Here is a 16,071-nt window from a genome sequence, read left to right on the forward strand (position 1 = left end):
AAATAGCCAGGCATGGTGGTGCACGCCTGTAATCCCAGCTACTTGGGAGGCCAAGGCTGCAGTGAACTATCGCACCACTGCACTCCAGCCTGGTGACAGAGCTAATTTTTGTATTTTTAGTAGAGACGGGGTTTCACAATGTTGGCCAGGCTGGTCTAGAACTCCTGACCTCAAGTGATTTGCCTGCCTCAGCCTCCCAAAGCGCTGGGATTACAGGCGTATGCTACCTGTCTGGCCTGAGTATAACCTTTAAAAGATATGAATTAAAGTTTTTTTTTTCTCCCATGCTTAGAGGTCAGTGAAAATGTTTTGATATAAGGTCTCTAATGGATCAAAACCTGGCATGAGAAGTGTTTTGATTTCAGATACTGCCAAATCTTATCTCCCTAATTAAGATAACATGGTTGAGGCCAGTGTGGTGGCTCATGCTTGTAATCTCAGCACTTTGGGGGGATCTCTTGAGGCTAGGAGTTTGAGACTAGCCTGGGCAGCATAGCAAGACTGACCGTGTCTTTACAAAAAATGTTAAAAAAAAAAAAAAAAAAAAAGCCTTGTGTGGTGGCATGCACTTGTAGTCCTAGCTGAGGCTGAGGTGGGAGGACAGCTTGAGCCCAGGAGTTTAAGGCTGCAGTAAACTTTTTTTTTTTTTTTGAGATGGAATTTCACTGTTGTTGCCCAGGCTGGAGTGCAATGGTGTGATCTCGGCTGGCTTACTGCAACCTCCGTCTCCGGGGTTCAAGCAATTCTCCTGCCTCAGCCTCCTGAGTAGCTAGGATTACAGGTGTGTGCCACCACGGCCAGCTAATTTTGTATTTTTTTTTAGTAGAGATGGGGTTTCACCATGTTGGTCAGGCTGGTCTTGAACTCCTGACTTCAGGTGATCCACCCACCTCGGCCTCCCAAACTGCTGGGATTACAGGCGTGAGCCACTTCGCTCAGCCTGACTGCAGTAAACTATGGTAGTGTCACTGGACTCCAGTCTGGGCAACAGAGCGAGATCCTGTCTCCAAATATATATATATAATGTGATTGATGCAATAATTACAACTTCACAACTTGGGCTGAGTTTTAGGGGCAAATGAGCTAATTAAAGGTAACAGCTTCTCTACCTCACCCCCTTGTAAGAAGAAAAAGGAAGCTAAAATTCACTGTAAGAGAACTGGGGCCCTTCCACAAATTGACTGTTTAGACAGTGCTCTAAATTTGACCCTTCATAACACTCTAAAGAATAAACGGATAGCCCTAAAGCAAGGCTCAACAAGCTAAGTTCTTATCAAAAAGTGGTCCTGAGTTCATGTCCTTAGCTAGCCACGTCCGTCCCAAGAAAGAACACCTAAAAGTGAACATCTATCTTGGGATCAGGTGTGGGAACTTAAGGGGGAATGGCTGATACTATTTTTGCTTTTCCTTTTTCACCAAACATTTAGAGTGTTTCATTTGCCTCTAAAGGAATTATCAAGAGCCTAAACTTCACACTCTGGATACATTCAGAAATTTCTAACAGAGAGTTACAGTCATATCAGAAGAACAAAAGGCTGGGCCACATTTGAGGCATGCGAAAGATGCTGGCTGCCTGTTCTCTCAGACTGCAGACAATTGTCCACTATTTCCTTGCGGCAAGACTATTTTAAAGGCTTGGGAAAGAATAGAAAATAATGAGTTCAAACTTCACCCAAGTGGGTAAGGTTAAAATGTTGGGAATTTTTTATTGGTAAAAAGGGCAGTGAAATATAAAAACGGGTAGAGAAATACTGGACTTCCTTAATCCAATGAAAATATACTAAAACAATCACCATGTAAGTCGACTGATATTAAAGTTCAGAGTTTCATTTTCTAAATTGTGGTCAAGGCTGTAAGTTTCAGCTTCTAAGATTACCTGTGATTAAACATAAATCACACAATAAAATAGGATCTCCTAGAGAAATGATAGGTAATTTAAAAATATATATATATACACACACTGGGGATTTTCTGAAAATTTCACAACATATGTGTTATGTTTATAGTCAGAATCATTTTTTAAATGAAGTATTTGGGGAAAATGGTTTTAATGCATTGAGGGGAAAGAGAAAAAGTTTTTTTTTTTTTTTTTTTCCAAGATAGAGTCTTACTCTGTCACCCAGGCTGGAGTGCAGTGGCGTGATCTCAGCTCACTGCAACCTCCGCCTCCTGGTTCAAGCAATTCTCCTGCCTCAGCCTCCCAAGTAGCTGGGATTACAGGCACATGCCACCATGCCCAGCTAATTTTTGTATTTTTAATAGAGGTGGAATTTCATTGTGTGGGCCAGGCTGCTCCTTATCTTTGTTATCAAATTTCATATTTCTTGACTTAAGAAAGCAGGAAAGTTGGCGGGGTGTGGTGGCTCATGCCTATAATGCCAGCAGTCTGGGAGGCTGAGGCAGGCGGATCGCCTGAGGTCAGGAGTTCAAGAGCAGCCTGGCCAACATGGTGAAACCCTATCTCTACTAAAAATACAAAAATTAGCCAGGCATGGTGGCGGGCACCTGTAATCCCAGCTACTTGGGAAGCTGAGGCAGGAGAATTGCTTGAACTCGGGAGGCGTGAGCCGAGATCGTGTCTTTGCACTCCAGCCTGGGTGGCAGAGTGAGACTCCATCTCAAAAAACAAAAAAACAAACAAAAAAAAGGAAAGCAGTAAAGTTTAGGCTGGGTGTGGTGGCTCACGCCTGTAATCCCAACACTTTGGGGGAACCAGGCAGGCGAATTACCTGAGGTCAGGAGTTTGAGACCAGCCTGGCCAATATGGTGAAACCCCATCTCTACAAAAATACAAAAATTAGCCAGGCATGATGGCGGGTGCCTGTAATCCCAGCTACTTGGGAGGCTGAGGAGGGAGAATCGCTTGAACCCGGGAGGCGGAGGTTGCAGTGAGCTGAGATCGTGCCTTTGCACTCCAGCCTGGGCGACAGAGCGAAAAAGAAAGCAGGAAAGTTTATTTTTGAATAATTTTCTTTTTTTTTAAGAGACAGGGTCTCACTCTGCTGTTCAGGCTGGAGTGTAGTGGCATGATCATAGCTCATTGCAGCCTCAAACTTCTGGGCTCAAGTGATTCTCCCACCTCAGCCTCCCAAGTATCTGGGACTACAGGCACACACCACCATGCCCAGCTAATTAATTTTCTTTTATACAGTATTCCAGGGAAAAGGAAAGGATGTTTCTCTTTAAATATGACCTTCTAGTCCAAATATGCTTCACTAATTGAGATATTCAAAGCCACTGTGTTTATAAAGTCTCAAGTTCTCTTCCAGATTAAAAGGGAAGAAAAACTTCAAATTCTTCTTTATAGGAATCTCAGGAAGAAGAGGCAAGTGATAACAATATTCTCCTGAGGCAAAAGGACTGTAACATAATCTGTCCAAAGAACAGTGTATTTGGTAAGAAGGAAAGGTTATAAAAATGAGAATGAGCAAAACAGTGAGTCATAATTTGTTCTGAGCCTCTCACAATGGACTAGATAAGGGTCTGTGAAAATATTTAAGTGATTTGAGACATTTAGATACTGTGTTATGAGTATCTAGTTTTTTTATCATAATGGAAATGACACATTTTCTTATTACTATATTTCCTTAAAAAGAACAATATATTAAAAGTTGATTCATGTCAAAATATATACAAATATGTTAATTTTACCATGACTGGGTGAGAAAACATCATCCACAGAATTTAGACACAATACTGGAATTCCTACTGACTTCAGTCTAGGACTCGGACTGGCATCAGTATAATAATCATCAATTGTTTGGTATCCAAACATGACTGAAGTGAATCGCTTATCAAACTCTCTGATGGATTTAGCCTGAAACACAAAAACAAATTATATCTAGTCTTGCCCAAAAGAAGAAATAAAAGTATTACATAAAGTTTCTCTCCTACCTTCATGACATGATCCATATCAACTTGTTTTACAAACATATGTCGGTGCCTGGAAAAAAAGAATTTCGGAAGTAAAAATCAAGATCATTCCTACTCCATCATACTAAAAAGACTTAAACAAATTACTAAACAGCCTACCACAGGGCACAAAGTTGGCACTCAATAAATATTTGCTTAATCAGGTACGGCAGGATTAGAATAATAATGTTTGTGCTGAAGATATTTTCTTCAAGTACTTTTTTTTTTTTTTTTTGAGACAGAGTCTTGCTTTGTCGCCCAGGCTGGAGTGTAGTGGCGTGATCACGGCTCACTGCACCTTCAGCCTGCTGGGCTTTAGTGATTCTCCCACTTCAGCCCCAGAGTAGCTGGGACTACAGGTGTGCACCACCACACCCCACCAATTTTGTGGGTTTTTTTTTTTTTTTTTGGTAGAGATGGGGTTTTGCCATGTCACCCAGGCTGGTCTCAAACTCCTGGGCTCAAGTGATCCACCCTCCTCGGCCTCCCAAAGTGCTGGGATTATAAGCATGAGCCACCTTGCCTGGCCTGGTAAAATCTAATCCAGTGTTTAATGTCAACTTCCAGGATAACTATGGTTTTCAGTAAGTCATGTGCAAATCAACAGTACTTTTAAAGTTTATATTCATCAATTCACTTAAAAGTACGTAACAGTCATAAAAAAATAAAGATTATAGCATTGCATGCCTGTATCAAAATATCTCATGTACCTCATAAATATATACACCTACTATGTACCCACAGAAATTAAAAATAAAAAAAATTAAAGAAAGAAATAAGCAAACAGAAATATCTCTGCTGGGCGGGGGGCTCACGTCTGTAGTCCTAGCACTTTGGGAGGCTGAGGTGGATGGATTGCTTGAGTTCAGGAGTTAGAGACCAGCCTGGGCAACATGGCAAAACCTCATCTCTGCAAAACATAAAATAATTAGCCAGGTGTGGTGGTATGTGCCTGTAGTCCTAGCTACTTGAGAGGCTGAGATGGGAGGATCACTTGAGCCTAGGAGGCTGAGGCTGCAGTGAGCCATGATCACACCACTGCACTCAAGCCTGGGCAATAGAGAGAGACCCAGTCTTAAAAAAAAGAAAAAAAAAAAAAAAGAGAGAGAGAGAGAAAGAAAAAGAAAAAAAGAAAATACACAAACAATTCCAGAGAAAACTAATGCAAAGATAGTATTTTGGTAGTATAAGAGCTGTGAGGGCTGAGATTATCTAAGTGAACTGCATTCTCCTGTCTCTAAAACATACTATGCTCATAAGCACACCCTCAAGGAGCTGTATTATTCAGCAATGAAAGTACTTACTACATTACTATCCAGGAAAGACTTAGGTATTACTAAGATTAGCAACAAGTAGAAAATCCAGGGAAACAGCCCATCACACCACTTAACACATTCCATACTAACATTTTTAGTCTTTTAGAATAATTTAGAATGGTGATTAGAATAGTAACCTTCAATAGTGTACCTTCACTAAAAATGGGGCACATACTTCAGGGGTTGTACAAGACAATCCACTGGGGTTCAGAAGGAAAACATTACAACTTTTAGCTATATTTTTAACTTATGCTTAAATTTTAACTTATACTTACATTTTTTATTTATATGCATTTATAACAAAGATAATATTTTGGTACAGTAGTAAATTTATTCAGTGTATAAACACATATACATATATTGGTAGTATTACGCTTTAAATTTTTTTACTGTTGGGGCATGTAATCATTTGGAGACAATAGTTTTTTGTTTTTGTTTTTTTTTTTGAGACGGAGTCTTGCTCTGTCACCCGGGCTGGAGTGCAGTGGCACGATCTCGGCTTACTGCAACCTCCGCCTCCTGGGTTCAAGCAATTCTCCTGCCTCAGCCTCCTAAGTAGCTGGGACTACAGGCACACATCACCACGGCCAGCTAATTTTTTTGTATTTTTGGTAGAGACGGGGTTTCACCATGTTGGCCAGGATGGTCTCGATCTCCTGACCTCGTGATCCCCCCGCCTCAGCCTCCCAAAGTGCTGGGATTACAGGCGTGAGCCACCGGGCCCGGCCCTGGAGACAACAGATTTTAAAGATGACTCACTTATTAACTGAAGACTGAAGGCAGGTTGTCAAATAGTAATTAAAAAGTAGCCAGTTCAGTGGTTTTTCCAATGACTCTGAGCAAGCGAAGGTGTTCCAACCAACGGAAAAAGTTGCAGCTGCCATCAAAGGCGTTTTGGACCCAATTTTGCCCAAGTAATTTAGAAGCAGCATTCTAAAATGGGGAGAAACAGGAAACTCAGTGATTAATTTGTTGTATCACAGAAGACATCCATTTCTAACTACAGACTTTACGTTAACTATGGAGAAGAAAAATATAAACTAGTGTTTAAGTCCTCTATCCTGGAAAAGCATGCAAGCATCTTCATTCTTTCCTTATATTCATATATTTATTTGTCTTGCAGTCAACTATGTGGTAAATGGGACAAATCATAGTTATTCCTTATATATGTATCCTATGGAGTCAAACATAAGAGAAATCCACCCTAAGAGTGGTTTTTAGATGTGACTGCATGCTGGAATCACCTAGAGAGTTTTTTTTTTGTGTGTGTGTGTGTTTTTGAGACAGAGTCTTGCTCTGTCACCCAGCCTGGAGTGCAGTGGTGCAATCTCGGCTCACTGCAACCTCCACCCCCCTGGTTCAAGCGATTATCCTGCCTCAGCCTCCCGAGTAGCTGGGATTACAGGCATGCATCACCACGCCCCGGTAATGTTTTGTATTTTTAGTGGAGACGGGGTTTCATTGTGTTGACCAGGCTGGTTTTGAACTCCTGACCTCAAGTGACCTGCCCACCTTGGCCTCCCAAAGTGCTGAGATTACAGCCGTTGCACCCGGCCTTTTTTTTTTTTTTTTTTTTTTTTGAGATAGGCTCTGTAGCCCAAGTTGGAGTGCAGTGACACAATCACACCTTAGGGAAGCCTTGATCTCCTGGGCTGAAGTGATCCTCCCACCTTACCCTCCCCAGTATCTGGAACTACACGTGTCCGCCATCATACCCAGCTAATTAAAAAAAAAAAAAAAATTTTTTTTTTTTTTTGTAGAGATGAGGTCTCACTATGTTGCTCAGGCTGGTCTCTAGCTCCTGAGGAGTTTGTAAATGACTACTGATGTCTAGGTCTTACCCTGAGAAATTGTGAGTTAACTGGTCTGGATCACTACCCTAGCTGCCAAGGATCCTTGCACCCTGTGGCAAGTTTCTAAATTGCTCTCTAGTCTAGACTTTCTGAGTTGTGGTAGAACAGTTGACCCCTAAAGTAACTTGTTTTCTCTTTCTATTCCTGTTATTTGTCCTTATTTCCTAACACATATTTTCTTCTGTTCTTTTTGTTCTACTAATTTTCTTGATTCTATGCTAATTCTATTTTGGTAAGAGAGACCATAATCATGTCTAATCTACATACACAATGTTGAAAATCTAAAGTTTAATGCTGCCTAGTAACAGGATGATATCCTAATTGTTTCTCATTATATTTTTTGTACTTGATTTCTTCAATTGTCCATGTTTTGAAATAGGAGAAATGGGTTAAAATTCCCCCTCATTCTTTTTTCCAGTTCAAATGACTTGCTGGGGTGAATATGATGAAGTTTTAGATGGAAAGTGTACATTTAGCTTTTGAAAATGATCCTTCATAACAAATGAACTATCTGTATACAGTATTGTGATTCACCAAACCATATATAGGACAATGCTTACTCTTCTGCAAAGGGTTCATTCTAGAGTCCTAGTTTTTGTGGCCCTACTCTTTGATGGGAGGTCAGATATTGTTGGGAGGCTGGTAAAATGCACAAATTAGAAGGCCTTGAAGGGAAACTCAGGACTAGGAAGATTCAGAAGTAGATATGACCAAGCAGGTGGAATACATCTTGGTTATTACTCAGCAGCAAAATGATGCTAAGATGTTATCCCCAAAAAGACTGTTTTACTTCTATAGGAAAAGGACCCTATTTTCTCACCAAAAGAAAAAAACTACAAGCTAAAAAAAAAAAAAAAAAAAAAAAAAAGAAATAACCCCTGGATTAAGAGACTTAAAAAGCATACCAATCTCAATGTATAGACTTTTCCTGGCTTCTAACTAAACTAAAACCAAACAAGCAAACAAGACTATTTGGGAAATGTGAACACTTACTGAATACTGTATGATAGTTTGAAATTAGTGTTAATTTTATTCAGGTGTAATAACAGTAATATGGTTTTGTTTTTTTGTTGCTTGTTTTTTAAGATAAACTCCAGCCGGGCACAGTGGCTCATGCCTGTAATCCCAGCACTTTGGGAGGCTGAGGCAGGCAGATCATGAGGTCAGGAGTTTGAGCCAGGCCAACATAGCAAAACCCCCTCTCTACTAAAAATACAAATATTAGCTGGACATGGTGGTGGGCGCCCGTAATCCTAGCTACTTGTGAGGCTGAAGCAGGAGAATCACTTGAACCCAGGAGGCAGAGGTTGCAGTGAGCTGAGATCGCACCACTGCACTCCAGTCCAGGTGACAATGGGAGACTCCATCTCAAAAGAAAACAAACAAACAAACAAAAAAACCCACAAAACATAAACTCCACTTTTTTTTTTTGAGATGGAGTTTTGCTCTTGTTGCCCAGGCTGGAGTGCAATAGCACAACGTAGGCTCACCGCAACATCTGCCTCCTGGGTTCAAGAAGTTCTCCTGCCTCAGCCTCCTGAGTAGCTGGGATTACAGGCATGCACCACCATGCCCAGCTAATTTTGCATTTTTAGTAGAGACGGGGTTTCTCCACATTGGTCAGGCTGGTCTCGAACTCCCGAACTCAGGTGATCTGCCTGCCTTGGCCTCCCAAAGTGCTGAGATTATAGGTGTGAGCCACCGCGCCTGGCCTTTTTTTGTGTGTGTGAGACGGAGTCTCGCTCTATTGCCCAGGCTGGAGTGCACTGGTGCGATCTCAGCTCATGGCAACCTCCACCTTCTGGGTTCAAGCGATTCTCCTGCCTCAGCCTCTTGAGTAGCTGAGATTACAGGCATGCGCCACCACGTCCAGCTAATTTTTGTATTTTTAGTAGAGATGGGGGTTTCACCATGTTGGCCAGGCTGGTCTTGAACTCCCGACTTCAGATGATCTGCCTGCCTTGGCCTCCCAGCGTGTTGGGATTACAAGCATGCACCATCATGCCTGGCTAATTTCTGCATTTTTAATAGAGATGGGGGGTTTCACCATGTTAGCCAGGCTGGTCTCGAACTCCTGACCTCAGGTTGTCTGCCTGCCTCAGCCTCTCAAAGTGCTGGGATTACAGGCGTAAGTCACCACACCTGGCCCACCTTTTAGAGATACCAACTATTTATAAGTGACGTCTGAGATTTGGTACACAATAATCAGAGTTGGGGGAGAGAGGGGAGGGGGTGACACTGATGAAACGAGATGATCCATGAGTTGCTGGCACTTGGCCCCAGGGGCATCACAGGCTCTATCACAGGGATTACCCCAGTCCATGGGGCACTGGGCATAAGGATCGTCCATGGACTGTTTTTGCGTGTTGCATCTCCATAAGAAAAAATGTGTCAAGATATAAAACACATCCCCAAGTGGTAAGCCCACTTGGGATCGTGTCACAGTGCTAGGCAACTAGAAGGGGTGCTTCCGTCTAACAGTTCACAAGACATTAATGTTCAACCAGCTGTAAAGGCTAATGGTCAAGTTCTGCCTTCAGGCACTGAGGCTTCAATGTGGCACGAATAGACATTTCCCAGGAGCATTGAATAGAGAATCTGAACCTGTGTATGTAAGCTCCGGCCTTTAGAAAAGCCATGCGTTTATATGATTAAGGGAAAAGTTCAGCTCTCACCCAGTCCTTTAAGGTTCACATTATGGGGGAAAGGAAAGTGACGCTAAACTCCGTCCATTAAGCACAATTCAGAGAGTCTGCGTGGGTTTTCTCCATTGATTGAGATTTCTTCCTTTAGTAGGTCAAGTCAGACCTTCCATGCTAATGGAAGAAATGTATTCTTTTCTTCTTAGTTTTATGTTTATCAGAATCTAAAAAGCTGTGGTTAAAGGCCTGTTTTTTAGAGTCTATCATTTGTAAATGCTGTTCATTATCTTTTTTAAAAAATTAAAATGTTTTTTCTTTTTCACAGCCACTGGCTATAGAAAAATGCTATTCATTTTCAAGTGATTCATGTTCAAGATGTTCTAAAAATTGAAATGACAGATAAACCAATTATAAAATTATGAAAAAATATCATTTTCTATCTTCAGTATTTGCTGATTTAAAAAACTAGTTTTGGACAATGGCTTCAGGAATCTAAAAGCTTAGTAAAATTCCAGATAATAAAAATTTTGGATTTCCTTAAGCTCACCATCACTAGAACAACCAAAAAAAACCCCAAAAACAATTAGTAGAAATAAGCCTAAATAGGAAAGTTCCAAATAAGCCCCAAAGTAATTGCAAGCAGCACAAATGACAATATCCATATGCTTAAAATAACAGCTGGAGTAGGGGGTTAACAAAATTTCAGTTTCTAGGAGAGCACTCCACAGTAGGTCCATTTGCCCAGCAACAAAACAAAACAAAACAAAATACCACCTGGGGAAAAATAATTTTGAAGGCCACTGCAGCTGGAGAGAGCAATAAGTGATTATTTCTGTAACTGGAGTGATGAAAGTCATGCTACAAGTTCAGCTTCAGAACGCAGCTCCAGGGATGGCTGGGAGTGCGTCAGGAATCAGAAGGTCAACATGGCAGCCGGTGAGTGATGCAATTGACTTCATGGGCTTCGGACAAACCTTCAGGCTCACAAAATCCGCAGTCACAGAGACCCGTAGTTAAGAAAAATATTAAAATTCACCTGAATTAATTCTTTCCTTCCTTCGTTCATTCAATCAACCGCATTTAATAAAATATGATAAACATAATCAGACATTTATTTAAAAAGTGTCCACACAGCTAGCTTATAGTCCTCTCAAAGAGACAGCCAATAAAATAGCTTCCCTCTCAGAGATTATTTTAGAAAGGGAAAACCTTACCCTCCCATTGAAACCCCTGCTGCCAGGAAAGGAGCAGAAGGGTACAGGCTGTGTACATGGTGAATAACTGTCTCCAAGTCTTCAGTGTTAGCACAACAATAAGTCCTTGGCGTCTGGAAGTAGTGACAAGTAAAGCACAAAAATTACAATGTGAGGTTAATGATTTGTAAAATGCAGAAATGTAAACAGGAGCAAGAAGTCATACATATGAGAAAATAACCTTTGTTTGCACATACTGTAGTATTAATAATTTATCATTTTCCTGTCTTGCAGCGCACATACATGCCATTTAAAGTCAGCACAGTTAGAGTTGGCACTAACAAAAAGACCATGAACATGCAAGGAAGGCTTGATGCAGATGGGTCAAGACCAATACAAATACCTTCAATTAAACAAAGTACCATACTCAAACGTGTCTCCAACTTAACCAGAGCAGTTTAGGAAAAAAAGCAGAGAACTGTGCTTTCTATTAAACAAAAAACAACCTGTACCCTCAAAGACAAAATAACCTTTTTTTTTGTTTGTTTTGGAAAGACAGAGTCTTGCACTGTCACTCAGGCTAGATTGCAGTGGCATGATCACAGCTCACTGCAGCCTCGACCTCCCAGGCTCAAGCAATCCTCTGACCTTAAACTCCCAAGTAGCTGGAACCACAGGTATAGGCCACCACAAACAGATTTTTAAAAAAATGTTTTGTAGAGACAGGGGGGTCTTGCTATGTTGTCCAGGTTGGTCTTGAACTCCTGGGTTACAGTGATTCACCTGCTTTGGCCCCCCAAAGTGTTGGGATTATAGGTGTGAGCCTGTGCCTGGCCCAAAGTAACTTTAAAAATATTATTATTTTTGAGATGGAGTTTTGCTCTGTTGCCCAGGCTGGAGTGCAGTGATGTGATCTCGGCTCACTGCAACCTCTGCCTCCCAGGTTCAAGTGATTTTCCTGCCTCACTCCCCTGAGTAGCTGGGATTACAGACGCCCACCACCATGCCCAGCTAATTTTTGCATTTTTAGTAGAGATGGGGTTTCACCATGTGGACCAGGCTGATCTTGAACCCCTGACCTCAAGTGATCCGCCTGCCTCAGCCTCACAAAGTGCTGGGATTACAGATATGAGCCACCACGTCTGGCCAAAAAAAATTTTTTTGAGACATGGTCCTGCTCTATTTCTAGGCTGGAGTGCAATGGTATGATCACAGCTCACTGTAGCCTCGACTTCCTTGTTCAAGTGCTCCTCCTGCTTCAGCCTCCTGAGTAGCTGGGACTATAGGCATGCACCACCATGCCTGGCAAATTTTTTATTTTTTTGTAGAGACAGGATCTTGCTATGCTGCCCAGGCTGGTCTCAAATTCCTGAGCTCAAGTAATCCTCCCGCCTTGGCCTCCCAAGTAAAATCATTATTTATTAAAAAACAAACAAGCAGCCAGGCGCAGTGGCTCACACCTGTAATCCCAGCACTTTGGGAGGCCAAGGCAGGTGGATCACGAGCTCAGGAGATGGAGATCCTGGCTAAAACAGCGAAACCCTGTCTCTACTAAAAATACAAAAAATTAGCCAGGTGTGGTGGTGGGCGCCTGTAGTCCCAGCTACTCGGGAGGCTGAGGCAGGAGAATGGCGTGAACCTGGGAGGTGGAGCTTGCAGTGAGCTGAGATCACGCCACTGCACTCCAGTCTGGGTGACAGAGTGAGACTCCATCTCAAAAAAAAAAAAAAAAAAAAAAGCAAAAAGGGCTTTTCAATAGTGTACCCCAAATCCCCAAAATTTTAAATTGTAGCTCATTTCTAACTGGGGAACTGTTTTCTCCATCTTGAGTGCTGTCTGCCAATGAAAGAGTATGGTTTCCTAGTGCTGTCTTCACTCTAGATAAAGCAATCTACGGTCTAATTTATTAACTGAATATTTTCTTTTATTTTTAAATTTATTTTTATTTTATTTATTTTTTTTGAGATGGATTCTTGCTCTGTCGCCCAGGCTGGAGTGCAGTGGCACAATCTCAGCTCACTAGTACCCCTCTGCCTCCTGGGTTCAAGCAATTCTCCTGCCTTAGCTTCCTGAGTAGCTGGGACTACAGGTGTGCACCAGCTAATCTTTATTTTATTTTATTTTTGAGACACAGTCTCGCTCTGTTGCCAGGATGGAGTGCTGTGGCGCGATCTTGGCTCACTGCAACCTCTGCCTCGCGGGTTCAAGCGATTCTCCTGCCTCAGTCTCCTGAGTAGCTGGGACTACAGGTACGTACCACCACGCCTGGCTAATTTTTGTATTTTTAGTAGAGATGGGGTTTCACCATGCTGGCCAGGCTGGCCTCTAACTCCTGACCTTGTGATCTGCCTGCCTCGGCCTCCCAAAGTGCTAGGATTACAGGTGTGAGCCACCGTGCCCGGCCTATTTTTTTTGAATTTTTAGTAGAGACAGGATTTCACCATGTTGGCCAGGCTGGTCTGGGACTCCTGACCTCAAATGATCTACCCACCCTGGTTTCCCACAGTGCTGGGATTACAGGCGTGAGCCACTGTGCCCGGCCAAACATTTTCTTTTCTAATAGTATGTATATACAGATAGCCTCAGCTGTACTACACTGCAGTAGACACTTAAAATATTAAATATGTAAAGTTGACCATGCTTCAATATATAACACATTTAAACAAATGGTTTTCATGTGAATGTCATCAATAAGGGCTCTGTTTATAGCAGAAAAGCATCACGGATGCTTCACTTGAGATCTGGGAGGAGGGGGCAATCCTCTCGGTAGAATATATGTGAGTGTGTGTGTCAGAATTAAGTATATGTGCGAAAAAATAACCAGAAATTTAATAACAAGGAGAGGAATCTGGTAACATTACTCTAAGAAAACATGGAAACTAGTTATCTACACCACCCAATTTCATTATGTCAACTAACCATGATCATGCTAGGAAGGTTTTGTATCACCCACTGTTCAATCACTAATGAGTAGCCTGAGAAAATTACAATTTTTTTTTTTTTTGAGACAGAGTCTCGCTCTGTCGCCCAGGCTGGAGTGCAGTGGTGCGATCTCGGCTGACTGCAAGCTCTGCCTCCTGGGTTCACGCCATTCTCCTGCCTCAGCCTCCCATGTAGCTGGGACTACAGGCGCCCACCAACACACCCATTTTTTTTTTTTTTTTTTTTTTTTTGAGACGGAGTTTCCCTGTTGTTGCCCAGGCTGGAGTGCAATGGCGAGATCTCGGCTCACCGCAACCTCCGCCTCCCAGGTTCAAACAATTCTCCTGCCTCAGCCTCCCGAGTAGCTGAGATTACAGGCCTGCACCACTATGCCTGGCTAATTTTGTATTTTTAGTAGAGATGGGGTTTCTCCATGTTGAGGCTGGTCTTGAACTCCTGACCTCAGGTGATCCGCCCACCTCAGCCTCCCAAAGTGCTGGGATTACAGGCGTGAATCACCGCGCCCAGCCGAAAATTATAATTTTTAACAATTGCCTCAATTAAACTCATCCCTAAAACACAGCCTATTCCCTACTGGCATCTTTTGGAATCTGCAAACATGACTCTCTGAAAGAAAAACGTTAACCTGACAATATTTCCGATGGCTAATATTTATTGGATCATTAAATTTGTGTCCACAAAACCCTGAGGAAGATCCCAGTGTATCTATTTTATAAATGAGGAAACTGAATTTAGAGAGGTTAAATAACTCCTGTAACATCTTAACAGCTACTAACTGACTATGCTCCGATACTTAAAAAAAATACCTTTTGATTGAATGCACGTCAATCACAAGGGGCGGGGGGCACAAATTCAACGTAAAATCTAAATAGAAAATATCTTCTAGTGGCCAGGGGTGGTGGCTCACGCCTGGAATTCCAACACTTTGGGAGGCTGAGGCTGGTGGATCACCTGAGGTCAGGAGTTCGAGACCAGCCTGACCAACATGGTGAAACCCCATCTCTACTAAAAATACAAAAATTAGCCGGGTGTGGTGGCAGGCACGTGTAGTCCCAGCTACTCAGGAGGCTGAGGCAGGAGAATGGCATGAACCCAGGAGGCAGAGCTTGCAGTGAGCCGAGATCACACCACTGCACTCCACCCTGGGCAACAAAGCAAGAATCTATCTCAAAAAAAAAAAAAAAAAAAGAAAGAAAAAGAAAAGAAAATATCTTCTACTATGCTCATTCATAGTGACTTCAGAATTTGTCATGAGAACCTGGGTGATGAAATCATCCTTACTCAGCATTTTTATTGCAGGTGAGTCTATTCACACTGCACAGCTTTAAAATTTCTGAATTATTTATGAATAGTCCCCAATATATATTCTTATTATATAGGCTTTAACTATATGTGTATATGTAAGAATGCATACATATAGACACATACAGAGTTAGGGCATAAGAAAAATGCCCTAAGGAAAATTGCTAGGATCACAGAATCTTTGTGTCAAAAGGACCATAGATGTCACTTGGTTCCTTACTTACACATAAGGAAATTAAGGCCTGGCAAGGTTGAGTAATTTGCCAAAGGTCACAAAGTAGCAGAGCCTGCGTTATATGTTTGTAATAAGAACCTAATTCTTGTAAAGCACCAGGGTTCCATGAGGTATACAGTGAATAAATCATTATCTGGTACCCTCAGATATAGGGGCTGATTTTTCCCTAAACGTTTTTCTCCAAATAGATTGCATTAAGATCAACGCTGATAATATTGCCAATGAAGGAGTGTGGATTTCTGGCACTGCCTTCATTCTAGATAAAGCACTATACAATCTGATATATTATTTTCTTTTATAATAGTATAGCCGTATAGCCCCAGCTGTGCTACACTGCAATAGACACTTAAAATGTTAAAATATGTAAAGCTAGGCAGGTGTAGTGGCATATGCCTGTAGTCCCAGCTACTCAGGAGGCTGAGGTGGGCCAATCGCTTGAGCCCAGCAGTTGAGAGCACCCTGGGCAACACAGCAAGACCCCTGTCTCTAAATTAAAAAACAACAACAACAAAAAAACTCACACCCAAAATTAGCCAGGTGTGGTGGAGGATCACTTGAGACTGGGAGGTAGAGGCTGCAGTGAGCTGTGATCATGACACTGCACTCCAGCCTTGGTGACAGACTGAGACTCTGTCTCAAAATGAGTAAATAAACTATATAAAGCTCCTTATGCCT

The 16,071-nt window shown here is 42.0% G+C and overlaps 1 protein-coding gene across 3 annotated transcripts in view; it reads right to left on the reverse strand.

The window, feature by feature from the left end:
- ABHD3 (abhydrolase domain containing 3, phospholipase) overlaps positions 1–16,071 on the reverse strand; it is a 74,131-nt gene that overhangs the window by 22,054 nt on the left and 36,006 nt on the right. Inside the window, exons 5-8 of one of the 3 annotated variants that reach the window (XM_008968598.6) lie at positions 10,938–11,050; positions 5,988–6,161; positions 3,895–3,943; positions 3,652–3,817 (exon numbers count right to left, since the gene is read on the reverse strand). In XM_008968598.6, coding sequence (XP_008966846.2) covers positions 3,652–3,817; positions 3,895–3,943; positions 5,988–6,161; positions 10,938–11,050 — 502 coding nt within the window. Of the gene's footprint in view, positions 1–3,651; positions 3,818–3,894; positions 3,944–5,987; positions 6,162–10,497; positions 11,051–16,071 lie in introns of those variants that run through there. The other 2 variants (XM_034943475.2, XM_034943474.3) reach the window with 2 other exon arrangements.

This window comes from Pan paniscus, chromosome 17 (genome assembly GCF_029289425.2).
Source record: "Pan paniscus chromosome 17, NHGRI_mPanPan1-v2.0_pri, whole genome shotgun sequence".
NCBI lineage: Eukaryota > Metazoa > Chordata > Mammalia > Primates > Hominidae > Pan > Pan paniscus.